Here is a 14,978-nt window from a genome sequence, read left to right on the forward strand (position 1 = left end):
TGCAAATCATGCTGAATTATAATGTGATTTATTTGATTTTGGCTTCATGAAGTAGTTCTAGTATACTGTGATATGCTATCATGGAAATGGCCCAAGACTAATTGATCATGTAAAGTTTTAATTAGAAGACTAAGCTGTGAATCAAAAAGACTCCTGTTCAGATCTCATTTCAGCAGTGAACTCTAGAGTTACCTTAACTAAATCACTATCCTTTCAGCCTCAAGGCAGCTCATTCCAATCTAGAGGCAAGTCTTTACTTGGCAGTTATAAGGTTTACAGAGTTAATGGTGATCTTTTCACCACCATTAATGGGGGTGTTTTGACCTCTTCATGGCAAGTAGAAATAAAGAAATGATACTTCTGGGCCAGGGGTGTCAAACTCACATCATCATCACATGACATATTGGGATTTCCCTCCCCACACTTTGCTAAATCGGGTGTGAGTGTGGCCAGTGTGTGACGCATCCGGCCCACAGGCCAGGGATTTGACAGCCCTATCCTAGGCTGATTTGGTATGGCTTTAGCAAAAGGACATAATAACCCCAAGGAAACTAGGATTCCCAGATTGCTTTTAAGCAGGTCAAAAAATATCCATGTGGATGTACTGTATGTATAACCTGACTGGAACTGGACATGTTGGCGATATTGGTTTTTGAACATCTGTGGGAAAGACCATCAATTCAGTGTTCCTCAAACATGACAAATTTATGTTATGTGGACTTTAACTCCCAAAATTCCACAACTAACATGCATGAAAAACACTGATCTAATTTTTACTTATTTATATCCTATCTTTTATTATTTTTAAAAATAACCCAAGGCAGTGAACATATTCAATGTACCTTCCTCCTATTTTCTCCATAACAACAACCCAGTGTGGGGAGTTGGGCTGCGAGCGAGTGACTGGCCCAAGGTCACCCAGCTGACTTTCATGGCTGAGGCGAGACTTGAACTCATGGCCTCTTGCTTTCTAGGTTGGTGCCTTACCCACTAGATCTTTTTACAGAATACATATATCTCCCTGTTCATGTACTACTAATCAGTTATAGGAGGAAAAAGACCTCCAAGAATGACAAGTATGTTGATAAAGAATTCTTCTCCCCCACCCCCTTAAATCTGGAAGTCTGGTGAGACAAGCTCAGTGTTTGAGTTCCCAAACGTACTGATCAGCTGCAAACCAATGGCTGCATCGACACAATATGCTAAACCTAGTTATTTTTGACTTTGCCTTGCGTCTATGCATGTATTCTATGGCTTAGGGTATTGCACCAATATAGCCTCTATTATTTATTTTCAATATCTTATAACTAATCAAAAATAGATTGCTCTATGAGTGCAGTTTTCCCTAGCATCAAGGAAGCACATCAACACTAAAATAGTGGAAAGGCCACAGAAAAGCTAGATGTAGGAATAGCAGATACCCCACAATACCCTGTGGGCACTGTCGAAACCTACCAGTCACAACTTTCTCATTAATGATACTCACATGCCACCCCCATATATGGAAGAAGCCAAACAATGAAGGATGGGATATATGCCCCCTGCATCTTTATAGACTCAGTAATACAGATCCACCTCTTCCAGTACCAGGATCAGGTACAAATTTAGAATGTGAGCCTGTGAGCATCCTGTTAGAAAGCTATTCTTATGTTCTTCTAAGGACTGCTTTGGAGCATCAGGAGGAGTCATAGAATCTATATAGTCCTTTTTACACATAGTCCTCGACTTACAACCACAATAGAGCCCAGCATTTGTTGTTAAGTGAGACATTTGTTAAGTGAATTTTGCCCCATTTTATGACCTTTCTTGCTCCATTTTATAACCTTTCTTTGTCCCATTTTATGACATTTCTTGCCAACAACAGAATCACTGCTATTGATAAATTAGTAATCCGATTGTTAAGTGAGACTGGCTTCCCCATTGACTTTGCTTGTCGGAAGGTTGCAAAAGGGGATCATATGACGTTGGGACACTGCAGTGGTCATAAATATGAAGGAGCTGCCAAGCATCTAAATTTTGATCACATGATCAAAATAGGGATGCTGGAAATGTCATAACTGTAAAAAACGGTCATAAGTCACTTTTTTCAGTGCTGTTGTAACTTTAATGGTTACTAAATGAACTGTCGTAGTAAAGGACTACCCGTCTTTTCAGTAAGCAATGGATAGGAGATCTGAATAGAATACATTGTGCTTAATGGTTCAAGACTCAACCAGTATGACTTTTGGCAAGGAGAAAAGTAATTCCCTATGATAGCATAGCCATAGCTACACAGAGACATTGCAAAATCCCAGTTCCTCATGATTGGAGAATGATTGGCAGCTAGATAGCAGGAGATGGGAGTTGGGCCTGTTATGGGCAAGGTAGATCTAATTACTTTGAAACTGTCTGAACAAAAGTTCCAACTAGTCTCAAGGGCTTGAATCTGCCTGTTGCTGATTTTCTTAGCATGTGGGTTATTTATGCAACAGCAGAAAACTTTCTAGTATGTTGTCCTGTACCTACATTTGTCAGAGAGTTTGAGTTTTCTGATGCTTCTCACTTCTTCTGGATAAACAAACGTAGGTAACACTGAGTAGGCTTTGATTTCTGCTGCCTTCTCAGAAATGGAAGGAAACACCTATCAATCTGTATTCAGTAATAACTGGAGGTGTGTGGAATCTTCAAATGGCCTCTTTAACTTGATAGCAAAGGTGTTGGAAGCCTTTGATTCTAACAAGTATCTGTTACTTCTAAACCACAATTATAATACTATGACATCCATTGGATTAACTAGTTGGGAGCTTCCCCTGCTGGCTTAGAAATGGGATTATCCACTTCATTTCCCACATGGGCATGCACACAGACATAAATGCAGTCAATTGAAATGCTATAAACAAGTGGCCCAGCCCTACCCCATGCAATATTAAATTTATTCAATTATCAGATTACTGAGACTTAACAGGGGAGGACTATTAAGAGAGAGGACCTTAACAGAGAGGACTATTGAAAATGCAAGCTTTGGTTTATACAATGGTAATATATAATGAGTGAAGAAGAAAACATATACTGTTTTCCTGTTTATCTTGCCTTCAGATATTATCCCTGAGCAATGAAGGTTATATTGTAAACCTTCACACACATATGCCTACTGTGTAGATATTTTGTGGAAACCCCTCAGATCATTGGAAAGACACATAATTATAGATAGTCTTTGATTTTTGACTACAGTCGGAATCAGTGTTTATTTTTACTGGGTTGGTATAAGTAGTTGATTCTAAGTCAATCCAGATCATAATGATTCAACCAATTGAGCTAAAGGAGCAATTCTGACCTGTTTGGATGCTTTTTGCATACACATGTGTGGTTCAAGTCCTAATAGATCTGAATGTGGAAATTCTGACTGATTTGACTATCCCATTTTTTTAAGTGGATTCAAATACTGAAATATAATCTGATCCATTTTTCAAATCAGTTTATACCAGTGGTGGTACTCAAATAAAGTTGCCACCAGCTCAGTGGGCGTAGCTTGGTGGGCGTGCTTTGCCCGTGTGCACACACTTTGCATACACACGTGTCAAACACGCACTTTGTGCAGGTGCAGAGGCATTTGCGCAGGCGCAAAGGTGTTCTAACTCACCTCCTGTAAGCTGCACGATGCCGGTCGCTGCAGCAGCTGCTGTGCGGAGCTATTCTATGCTGTGCAAAGCAGCTGCACTTTGAATTCTGGCCATAAAAGTGAGTATGGGAGCCTGGGCAGGTGGGTGGGCCAAACACAGAGCAGTGGAGAGAACCAGTTTAGTCTCTGCTGCTCATCACCGCTATCAGCTCTCCAGAACCGGGCAGAACCAGTTGAATACCACCACTGGTTTATACGTGTATGTTCAAATAAGAATCCATGTTTCTATTTATTTCCTAGTGTTTCTGCCTATCCCACAAGATCCAATATGTTTTCAAATCCCCTCTACTGTATGAAACAATGCCATTTGGTGGAACCACTGAAAACTGCTTTAGAAAGGAACATGGGCAGCATATACATATTTAATATTAGATAGATAGATAGATAGATAGATAGATAGATAGATAGATAGATAGACAGACAGACAGACAGATACCCTGTTTCTCCAACAATACGGCCTCCCCAATAGGAAGTCCCAGCATGTTTTATAGGCATGAAATGAAATTAAGCCCCTCCCCCCAAATTAAGGCCTATATTAAAACATGCGAATTGGGGGGAATGGTGGGGGGGGTTGCTGTTAGGAAGTACTCTTGTTGCACACCCAGATACGGTGCTGCCTGCGTTGACCCCGATACGAAGTGCCCCATCAACGCTGAGGTCAACATCCAAGCCATCACCGCCCACCCGCCCAAAGATGCAAGGGGGGGGATTAAGTCACCTCACAAAAGACGGTCTAGCCATTTTTTCGGGGCTCAAAAAAAAATAACACCCACCTTTATTATATGAGAAACACGGTAGATAGATAGATAGATAGATAGATAGATCACACATACATACCCAGGAGGCATGACTTCCTGCCATATGGAACAGCATACACCCTGTAACTTGGAAGAATCTTGTTGCCCTTATACTAAGTCCTGAAAACTTATCTTTGGTCCCTAAGTGTAGAGCCAGGTGTTGGGCCTGTAGCATTTTGTTAAGATCTTGGTGTTCCCTGAACTTAGATATTTTCTCGCAGTTGCATCATTGCACCGATGTTGTCACCTGGCCTGGTAATGAAACATCTGCAGGAAAAGAACCAAGCTTACAGAATACCAAGAACCAACAAATTCAACTTAACATGTGGAACCCATTACATTGTTGCAATTGTGTGTAAATTCAGACTGCACTCTGTCTTTTTGTTAGTTTACTTTGATTAACGGTAATTTTAAGGGTTGAATATTGTGATTGTTAGCTGTGTTTTAATTGTGTATGCCACCCAGAGTTAAATGCAAATGAGATGGGCAGCGATGTAAACCCAGTAAACAAATACACAATCAAACCCAAATCTACCTACATCTTCTACAATATATTATCATTTGGAAATTATTTTTGTGCTTTGGCCTCAGTTGTACAATGTTCTCTGTTGCTTTTATTTTTGTCGGTTGTTCTGTTTCAACCTTATGTTAATTACCCAATCTCAATTTATGAGTCGGACAGCCATATAAATCAATCAGTCAAACAAACAAATCTAACCTGATTCTTTCACTCTTGACTTGACAGTTTCCTTCTTTGCACAATATCATTTGTTGACCTGTCCAAAAGCAGGCATTTCCAATGTTATTTCAGCAAACACTAAACCAAGGTATTTATAGATAAACAGTGTTTCTTTCAGCCTCAACTCACCACATGCAATAAACACCAGAATAATAATATCAGGCTGCTCTACAAAAGTACTGTAAGAAACTTGGTGAATAATTTTGGAAACCTGAAATTTCCTATCGAAATTCTAACTATTATTAGGAGTTCAGTATTCTGTACCCATAGTTTTTCTAGGGCTGGACTGTGATTTCTTGCTCTCTAATTCCTTCCAGCTGTAGTAATTTTAAAGTAATCAGACATGGTGTCATCTCCAAGACATTTTTGTGTGATATCTTTAGGGTACAGGAAAAATATCATCATTTTGAATCTTTCAATGTCAGTGTCAACTAAGACAAATGGTCTTGTTTGAAGAAGCTGATACTGTCCTACACTTATGTGAAGATCATAAAAGATAAAGGTTTTCCTTATCTAGTCCTGTCTACTTTAGGAGGGAGTGCTCATCTCTGTTTATTAGCCAAGGGAGCCAGCGTTGGCCAAAAACAATTCAGTGGTCATGTGGCCAGCATGAGTATATGCCAAAGTACACAAAATACTGTTACCCTCCCACCGAAATGGTACTTATTTATCTACTCGCATTTGCATGTTTTGGAACTGCTAGATTGGCAGGAGCTGGGGCAAGCAATGGGAGCTCACCCCATTGCATGTTGCTCAGGTCTCGAACCTGGACTTTCAGCTGACAAGCTCAGTGTCTTTAACCACTGAGCCATGGTGCCCCTTTGGAGATCATAATGTATCAAAATGGGACATGATTACATTTGAGAAAAACAGCAGATTTTTGTGTGTGTGTGTGTGTAAATACCTATGCAGGAAAATCAGAATCAGTTAAGTTTGTACAGTCAGCATGTGTGCACTTCTGACAACAAAAACACTTACCAGTATCTGTGCTTATCTTTCATAGTAAAAAAGTATTGCACATATTTTTAAAGAAGCTACATATATTCCCTAAAAGCCAACAAATGTAACTATTATATTTTGATGCTCAAAAGCAATGATGAAAGCAATGGACTTCAAGATGTCCCCAGATGTTTGTTGTTGAAAATATCTATCCATCCATCCACCCATCCATCCACCCACCCACCTACCTATCACTATTTGTTACATATGATTCTTCTGCCTGCATATTTGCCCTGATAATTGTAAAGCTGATGAATACAGTACTTCACAGTAAAATAGGGGCGTATATCTGTTTGTACCACATTGTATCCTACATTTTTAAAGATGTATATCTATTATTCAAATGGATATGTATGCATATAAAAATAAAACTACAGGGTTTTTAAAAATCAATATGGGTACCATAGAACATGTATATGGATATGCATATGAGGCAAAAAGCTGTAGATAATGTTGCTTCCTTCTTAGATAATGTCAAGTTGTTGATGAATAACATGTGAATTGTTTAATGTGGCTTTCTTGGATTTCTTTTTATTGAACTATATCACAACCAGGCATTTTGTTTCTTTTAAATGGTGGAGCATCTGCCCAACTCAGTTTTGGCACCTGAAATTAAAAAAAAAAATCCACATATTTTTCTTCCCCTCTTTGGTGATAAAATATGTATCTGTGATTAATTAAATAGCAAACAATTTGCTATATCTTCATGACACGGAAGTCTGTTGAGACAAATGCTTCACTATGCCAACAGTGTCAACAAAACCATACAAATAAGGTGACTTTGTATATCCCCTTGTACAAAACTATTTTTTAAACTTGAAACACTTCCAAAATGACTGAAGCAGCCAGTTGTGAGTGGGATTTTAATTCTGAAGCAGCTTTTTGGAACCTCAAAATGAGGCATATTGAAATGGTGACCATTCAGTTCTGAAATATTTTATATATTCCTCAACCCCTCGTAGTTAATTACAAGATTAATTCCACTGAAGGCAACAGGGTTTAAATTATATTAAGGTCTGATGGACTGTACTTAAAGTTGGGGGCATTTGCAGTTGTACATTTTAAAAGGTCTGTGAAGTCCTTGGTGCTCCCTGACCTTGATTTGTTGGCTTGCAGACATTTCATCCTTACCAAACTAGGTAATGCTACCTAGTCTGGTAATGAAACTTCCACAAGCCAACAGCCAAGCTCTAGAGCACCAAGGACTCCACAGCTCAACCCTGAGCTTCAAACATTCTCTTCTATTAAAATATGATGTGTTGGACTACACTTTCCAAAGACAGTGCTGAGCGGAAATCATGGGAGTTGCATCTGGAAGGTGTACTTTGCAGAAGGCTGGGGTACCATCCTGTGCCATCTAACATACTACAAAGTGTCAGCGCAATTAACGTCTTCGCAAACAAGAGTGTCCCACAGGTACAGTCCAGCAAGAAGCTGTTTGATTGGCTGCGGGGTCCTGTTGAAAGTGCGGGGCGGGAGGCGGGTAGGAGACTCGGATTCTTTGTCACGTACCTTGCGGAAGGAACTGAAGAACCCACAGCGCCATTCGGGGAGCACGCCACAAGGCTTCACAAACGCAGCGCACCCAGGAGGCTCCCGTCTTCCCAACCCTATAGTCTGGGGTCGCTTGACCCTTCTCCCAAAGCTCAGGAGACGGAGGTGGAGGCAGGATCTGACCTTCCTACCTACTTTGGCAGCACTTAGTTTACCAAGCCGCGTGCCGCGCGTCTCTTCAAGTCAGCCGCCGCCGCGTCGCCTCTTCTTCCTCCTCTCCCCCGCCCCCTGCATTCCTCCTCCTCCTCTTCATCCCAGAAGAGCTCGCCACGCCGGGAGTCCGCCGGCAAAAGCCCAGCAGGCCTCAGGTTCCTCGCCGTCTCTGCCCCCTCCCGCTGGGCTGAGGCTCGCCCGGGGCTTGCCGGGCGGTGCGCTCGTAGTGCGCAGTGCCTCTGCAACGACGGCAGGAGCCGAAGGAACAGGCGGCTCGCTCGGGGCTGGAGAAGGCAGGCGGCGGCAGCAGCAGCAGCAGTAAAAGCATCGGCGGCGACTCCTCCCCCTCCCCCTCTTCCTGCTCTCCCCCCCGGACTCCGGCAGGCAGGATGGTGGCCGTAGCCCTGCAGCCCTCTGCGGGCCGCGGGGCGGGTCTGTAGCTGGCGTGGGGTGGTGCCCTTTGCAGCAATCGGGAGCCGAAGGCGCCGGGCGCCGGGCGCAGCGCAAAGCGCCCGCGCGCCCCTTCTCCTCTCGCTCTCCATGGACGGGGGAGCGGGAGGTGGCCCCGGGGTGCCCGGTTCTGAAAACCCCAACCGCGCCGTGGAATATCTGCTGGAGCTCAATAACATCATCGAGAGCCAGCAGAAGCTGTTGGAAACCCAGCGGCGGCGGATCGAGGAGCTCGAAGGGCAGCTGGAGCAACTGAGCCAAGAGAACCGGGACCTGCGGGAAGGAGACAGAGAGCGAGAACGGGAGCGACACCGAGATCGCGACCGGGACCGGGACCGGGACGCCCAGTATCACCACAAGGACAGGGAGAGCCACTATCAGAACCGCACGGATCGAGACGGGCAGTACCAGAACCGGGAAGGCCAGTATCCCAACCGTGAGAACCGGACGGACCGCGAAGCTCAGTACTCCAACCGAGCCGACCGGGAGAGTCAATACCAAAGCAGAGCCGAGCGGGAAGGGCAGAACCAGTATCAGCATCGGGACAAGGAACGAGACCTACAGCACTATGGAAACCGGGATGGGCAGTACCAGAACCGGGAGAGCCACTACAGGGAGCCCTGCCAGTTGCATCGAGACCGGGCGCCGCAGTGCCATCAGGCTCGGGAGAAGGAGCACGAGTACCCTCGGCCACCCCGGGAAAGGGAGAGGGGGCAGCTGAACCGCGGGGCGTCGCGGAGCTCCAGTCCTGGGGCAGGCGGAGGCCACAGCACCAGCGCCAGTACCAGCCCAGCCACTACGCTGCAGAGAAAGTAAGAAGCTGGTCCGAGCCTTTTGCAGCCCCTGACCTAGTGCCCTGCCTCCTCCCCTCCTCCCCGGTAGCTTTCCGGCCCAGGGCAGCAGATTCCAGGAGCTCTTGGGGGTTGAGGCGACCATTGGTGGATGCTGGCTGAGTCGTGTACAGTCAAGAGGGAGAATCAGTGCGTGCAACATCACAAGGGACCATGGGAACCCTTTGGAGGATGGTGCGGTGCAGGGGTGGGGGGGGTGGGGGGGAGGGAAATCAAGATATTATATGTCGGCTTTCTTGTCACCTTTCTGCCCTACTTTCTTCCCTCCTTTCTAGCTACAATTAAACCTTGCCCCTGCCATACATACACAGACACACAGCCCAACTGCCTCCAACGTCCATAATTAGGTGGATGGTGCTCTACTCTGCCACCCTCACAGTGGGGTCTGTTTTGTTTCCTCAGCTGATTTTCCTTACTAGAGCCCTGCATTGGACCCTGGGTGGGACCCCTCCCCCCCACCCCACTGCAGGCTGCTCCTTGGCCTGTTGCCCAGGAGCTTTTGTGGCCCATTCTCTTCCTTTGACCCTTCAAACTTCAACCTTACTTTCAAGCACCACTTTCCCTGATTCAGCACACTTGTCTTTTCTTTTTTTCCTTTCCTAACTTGCCAACCTGGATTCTTTTCCTTCAACACCTTGCTGGGGCTTGGCTCTCTCATTTTTCTGCAGAGAAGGGAAGACAATGCACAAAAGGTTTTCCCGCTGCAGCAGACCACTCCGGGGAGTGCTTTCTCTTGCCAGCCTGGCATTGTTCACCCCTCTAAACCCCAAATTTAAATTTCACATTCATGCCTTCTAAAAACTCTGAATTCCTTTCTTCTCATATTGGTGCTCCTAAATATTTCCCTCCACAACTTTCATGGCTCTTCCCTCCCTCCCCATAGAAAACCCATAGGGGGCAAAGAGTGATTCTTAAACGAAAGTACATAGCAACCCCAGTGACCTTCTGTTTACTGAATCCTCAGATGAATTCTATTTTAATTGCCTAGCCTTAGGGAGTCATAGGGAAGAATCTTTTAATGGAGTAAATCCTGTTCTTTTGCTGCGTACTGTGTTCTTCTGTCTTTTTTGTTTGGGGGCATGTTGAGTAAGGCCTGCTCCTTCTGCCTGGTTTGCAGTACTTGTATCCATGTCCCTTTTTGCCTTGCCAATCTTTAGTGGCTAATCTTTCTCCAGAGCTTCCTTTAATGGGATAACTCACAATCTGGACATTGAACTGTGCCTGGTGGGACATGACTTCAATGGGCTCCAGCAGAGAGAGTTGGTGTCAGACTGAGGCACAAGGGACTAGGCATGCATAGAATGTGGGTGTGAAATGGTACTGCATGGGCATGTGCTGAGGAGTGAGCTCAGGAAAATGTGGTCGCTGGCTGGGGAAGAGATGTAGTTGACTTAAGATGCAAGTAAAAGCATTTTTTTAGTGAGTTTGAGAAAAGAGAGAAATCTTTCCAAACTCACTGTCCTTCAGATATGTTGAACTGTACTTTCATCATCCATGGCGATGTAGCCTCAAAGTGATAGGAATTATAATATATCTATTCTGGGGGAAACAGCTTTGAAAAAAATGAGTGTAGTTGCTAGGGTGTGAGAATCAATTATAATAATCACACATTTGGCACTATCCACATTATTACTGGAATAGTTGCAGCCATGCAAGATAGGCCAGCAGTATTACATTCTTAATCAACATTTGTAGGAGAACAGTGACGTGCCTGAAGCCTTCAAATGAGCTGTTATCAGAGGCAACATTCACACCTGTGATCTTCTTACCACCTAACAAAAAGCTAGATTATGTTATAGAGCATTATTTTTCAAACTGATAATTCTGTTTCTTCCAACTACTGGATTCTGATCTCAGGATCCTCAGAGCATCCTGGGATTCCTTGTCCGGGCTCTTTCTGGGACGAAATGAACAACCTGCAAGCCATGTATATTTCCTTAAGCTTCACTTAAGCCAGGGGTCTCCAAACTCGGCCATATTAAGACTTGTGGACTTCAACTCCCAGAATTCCCCAGCCAGCTATGCTTAAGCGCTCTCTGATTGTGTAGCTGAAACTTGGCAATACTGTGGCTGAAGATCAGTGGCCCAGTTTTGAGATGAATGACATAACCACATTGCCACGTATGGGGTTGGTTGAGGGTTATGGGGATTGCAGTCAGACCCATCCAGAGGGCACTGGTTTGGGGAATGCTGCACGAGGGTATCTGATTTAATGCCATGCCATCTGACTCTGTGCACCATAATTGATAGTTCCTAGCTGGAGAATCATAGAGTTTGAATGCCAGCATCCCTGCATCTGGGACATGGATTCCAGAACAGGATCAACTCTCATGGTCCACAAGCTTGGATTGAAAGCTAAGAAGCAGTTATGCCTGCGTAATTAAGCATCTTCCCTCATAAGGAATGGATATAGGGATGGCTGTGTGGGGTAGGAATTGATGGATCTGGCCGTTCCTGTTCTCTCTTTTCTCTCTCCTCATTGCCGCCTCCTTTTTCTGGTTAGAAATTAGCAAAGTGGTTTGATGCTGCAAATGACTTAAAATCAGCACAAATGTGTCTTGCCATTCCCACCCACTCCCTACCAACACTGGGGAGGTTTAAAAAAAAAAGAAGCCTGAAGTAGCAATGCGGGTGGGGTGGGGGGAATGACTGATCCTTTTTTTCCATGCTGGCAGAAAGCTAGAAATTACTAGAGACAGTCCCCTCTTTCCTCAATCTAACTAATAACATGACTTTCCTTTCTGTTTTTATTCTGAGCAGGGAAATAGTCTCTAAGATGTAGTTGGTAACTGCAGTTATTTTAGCTTAATAGTTAAAAGTGTGACTGGTGCACCTTACCTGAAAACCCCTTTCTAGGTTTCATTTCAGCTCTAATCTTGTTCAGTAGTCTTAAAGTAATATTCATCTTTCAGGTCTTCGTTTGCAATAGGGAGATATTTAACACCAGTTTATCTTAAAAGGCCAAGGGAAGAGTAACAAAATAGGCATACTTGCCTTGATAAATAGTCATCCGGGGTTTAGTGTTATAAAGGATAACTTCCTACAGCATGTAGAGAGCAGTAGAGGTCTTCCAGTGCCCCAATCCTTATCAACCTCTGGGGGTTAGAGTGAGGTGTCTGTCTCTACTGCCTTTTACACTGCTTCCAAGTGGAGTATTTGCAAGGGAATTTCTTTTTCATTGGTCTGTTGTGATTGCCGCATGTGACAAAACATGTGGTTCAAATCTTCTCACCCAGTTTTTTTTTTTTTTTTTACTAACAGCTTTTTATAATTTTTTTTGTAGACAGATCTGGGTAATCTGCTAGAAGCACTGGGCTGGACTGTGTTCCAGAGGCAGTTAACGGGGCAGGTTTGCTAATTGAGGAAACTAACTGTCCATCATAAAATACACCTTGCTGGGTTTGAGACATAGAAGGAGCAATCAATCGGATGCAATACTCTACTGCTATGGCTTGCAAATATGTGAATGGAAAAGAGAAGCAATGGGTTTTCTGCCTTGATACCTTCTGCTGTTGTGCATAGGTTATCAGATATTTCTGAGGAGTGCACTATGTAATGCTGGAGAATCACAAGCTCATTGACCCCAAGACCATGAGATAAAAAGCAAAGGGAATTCGGCATCCTTTATAGCCAGAAATGTGGGAGTCTGAGGCCCAGTCTAATACAGGGAGTTTATAAATTGGGTTAGTACTGCAATTGTATTGGGGTTCATCTGTTTGTGGGCTCTACCGTGTGCTGTAGCTAACTCTCAAACACAGAGCCTACTCACATAATGTATCAAAACATTGCTAAATACGTTTTGGCCTTGTGTATTGTGCAAACTCAACCCATATGGCTAGTTTGTGGCTAGGTTTAGCACAAAATAATATGGACGCTCTTTTTAAACAGCAGTTATGCCTGTTTCCTTTCTTCTTATTCTAGGACAGAAGTATATATTGTGAGGTAGGCATATTGTTAATATAAAATATGAGGTTGGATTTTAGGCAATATCACTATGCCAGTAATCAGCTTGTATAACCCTTGATCACAATAAAAATAGAAAATGGATGGTCACATGGTGAGTAAGGTGTTGAAGATATGGCCAGTCAGGCATTTTTAATCCAGTCTTAATATTAGGAAAAGAGTAGCTTTATTTTTTTTAAATAATTTTCATTAAAGTGTTTTTAACAAGATAAAAACAATACAAATTTTAGAGAAGAAACAAAAACAATAAATAAAATAAGGAATAGATAAGGAAAGCAAAGAAAGAAAGAAAAAAGATTTGAAAGAAGTGGCTTCCAGTCTATGCTTATAACTGTAACGATCACATGACTGTAACTATAACGAGGGTTATAACTGTATTTATATTTTGTCCCCCTCTAAGATTACATCATAATTTCCTTCTTTCCGTAGTGTATCTGAACTTTCTAAACATCAAACCCTTAAATCAGAATTTAATGCTAATTCTATCATCTTTACAAACCATTCCTCCACTGTTGGCATTTCAAATTTTGTACATGTAATCTTCTGGCAGGAGTAGGCATAGAGCAGATTTAAACCTGCCTGTATCTAGGGGTGCTCTGGGTTGCTAACTCTCTGCCTTCCATAAGACCCCAAAGGAATGGATGCTTTCTCTGTCATATACACACCATCAAGGATAGAAGGTAAAAAGAGGGGATAGATTGCGGGAGAAACAAGGAAGTTATGGGCACAAGCTGTCACTAGGTATTCTAGGCATTGGACCCTGGATTGTGGTGTTCTTTTTAACCAAGCACCACCTATTTTAGCATCATGTCTAGTTTGCCCTGGAATGTTAATCAAACATTGATTTGTTGGGTAGCTGCTTAGAATTGGGTAGTAGGGCAGATGGATAGCAAGGAGTAAATAAATCTTATTACACTGCCCAACTCATGCATTTTGGTTAGCAACATGGAAGGCCTCCTAACTAAAGACTGAAATGGGGTTGAGAGAAGGTCATGCAGCTTTTCTTCACATCTTGGTTTTATGCAACTTTGGAGTGTGTGTGTGTGGGGGGGGGGTTTGCCTGTAAGCTATTTAGATCTGGTTCACAGAAATTTAGCTCCAGCAATTTGGAATCATGTTAGATTTCATTCTTTTCCCAGCTCCAGTGAACTTCTTGAATTACAAATCAATATTAAGTAATCAAAGCAGAGGATCATTTTTGTGTGAACTAGCCTTTTTGTCAGTAGGGTCTTATGAAGTCTAAAATCTTTCTCTTTCACAAAAAAGCAGCTGTCAGGACTGTTGAAACTTCATAGCATTCTCCATAGCCCAACAAAATTATGACCATTTATTCTATACAAACATAGAAGGCAATAGCTACTCATCAGGGATTGTTTGGGCGTGTTAGTGTCAGGGTGCATTGTGGTTTGCTTCTCTGGGTGTTGTGGTTGTCTGCATGAAAACAGTCTTGCCTACCCTTGGGGAGGTTGCTCAGCAGATGTTCTTGCAGCTGTTTCTCCAGAAAGCAGCCACATTTTGCATCTTGAAAAGCAACACATCCCTTTATAAACAGCTCTGCCTCTCTACCATCCCTAGAGACAGGATCTTTTATAGGTCAGTCACCAGGTCTATATTTACCTGAGAATAAGTCTCACTGAATTCATTGTGCTTTATTCCTGAACAAGTAAACATGGACTGCAATTGCCCCACCCAGCATTTTACTGAGAAACTGATGGCACTTTCAATAGGATCTGAAGTCAGTAGTACGATACTTCAGTCAGCTCCAACTCAGCTCTTTCAGAGTGAGCTCCTTCCTGGCTTGTTAACTACATAGA

General features: G+C 43.3%; 1 protein-coding gene and 1 long non-coding RNA gene across 4 annotated transcripts in view; one reads left to right on the top strand and one right to left on the bottom strand.

Moving 5' to 3' along the window:
• Nucleotides 1–6,635: 6,635 nt before the first annotated feature.
• Nucleotides 6,636–7,844, bottom strand: LOC148127155 (uncharacterized). Its single transcript, XR_015741990.1, has 2 exons — nucleotides 7,706–7,844; nucleotides 6,636–6,799 (listed from the first exon to the last, which is right to left on the bottom strand). It is a non-coding gene; the product is annotated as an uncharacterized LOC148127155 (long non-coding RNA).
• A 394-nt stretch (nucleotides 7,845–8,238) lies between these two features.
• IQSEC2 (IQ motif and Sec7 domain ArfGEF 2) overlaps nucleotides 8,239–14,978 on the top strand; it is a 156,491-nt gene continuing 149,751 nt past the window's right edge. For all 3 annotated transcript variants that reach the window (XM_087925818.1, XM_026711515.2, XM_087925819.1), the window contains exon 1: nucleotides 8,239–9,162. In XM_087925818.1, coding sequence (XP_087781944.1) covers nucleotides 8,441–9,162 — 722 coding nt within the window. In that variant the 5' untranslated portion in view covers nucleotides 8,239–8,440. The remainder of the gene's footprint in view (nucleotides 9,163–14,978) is intronic.

Source organism: Pseudonaja textilis, chromosome 2, assembly GCF_049901715.1.
Source record: "Pseudonaja textilis isolate UNSWEBS1 chromosome 2, rPseTex1.2, whole genome shotgun sequence".
NCBI lineage: Eukaryota > Metazoa > Chordata > Lepidosauria > Squamata > Elapidae > Pseudonaja > Pseudonaja textilis.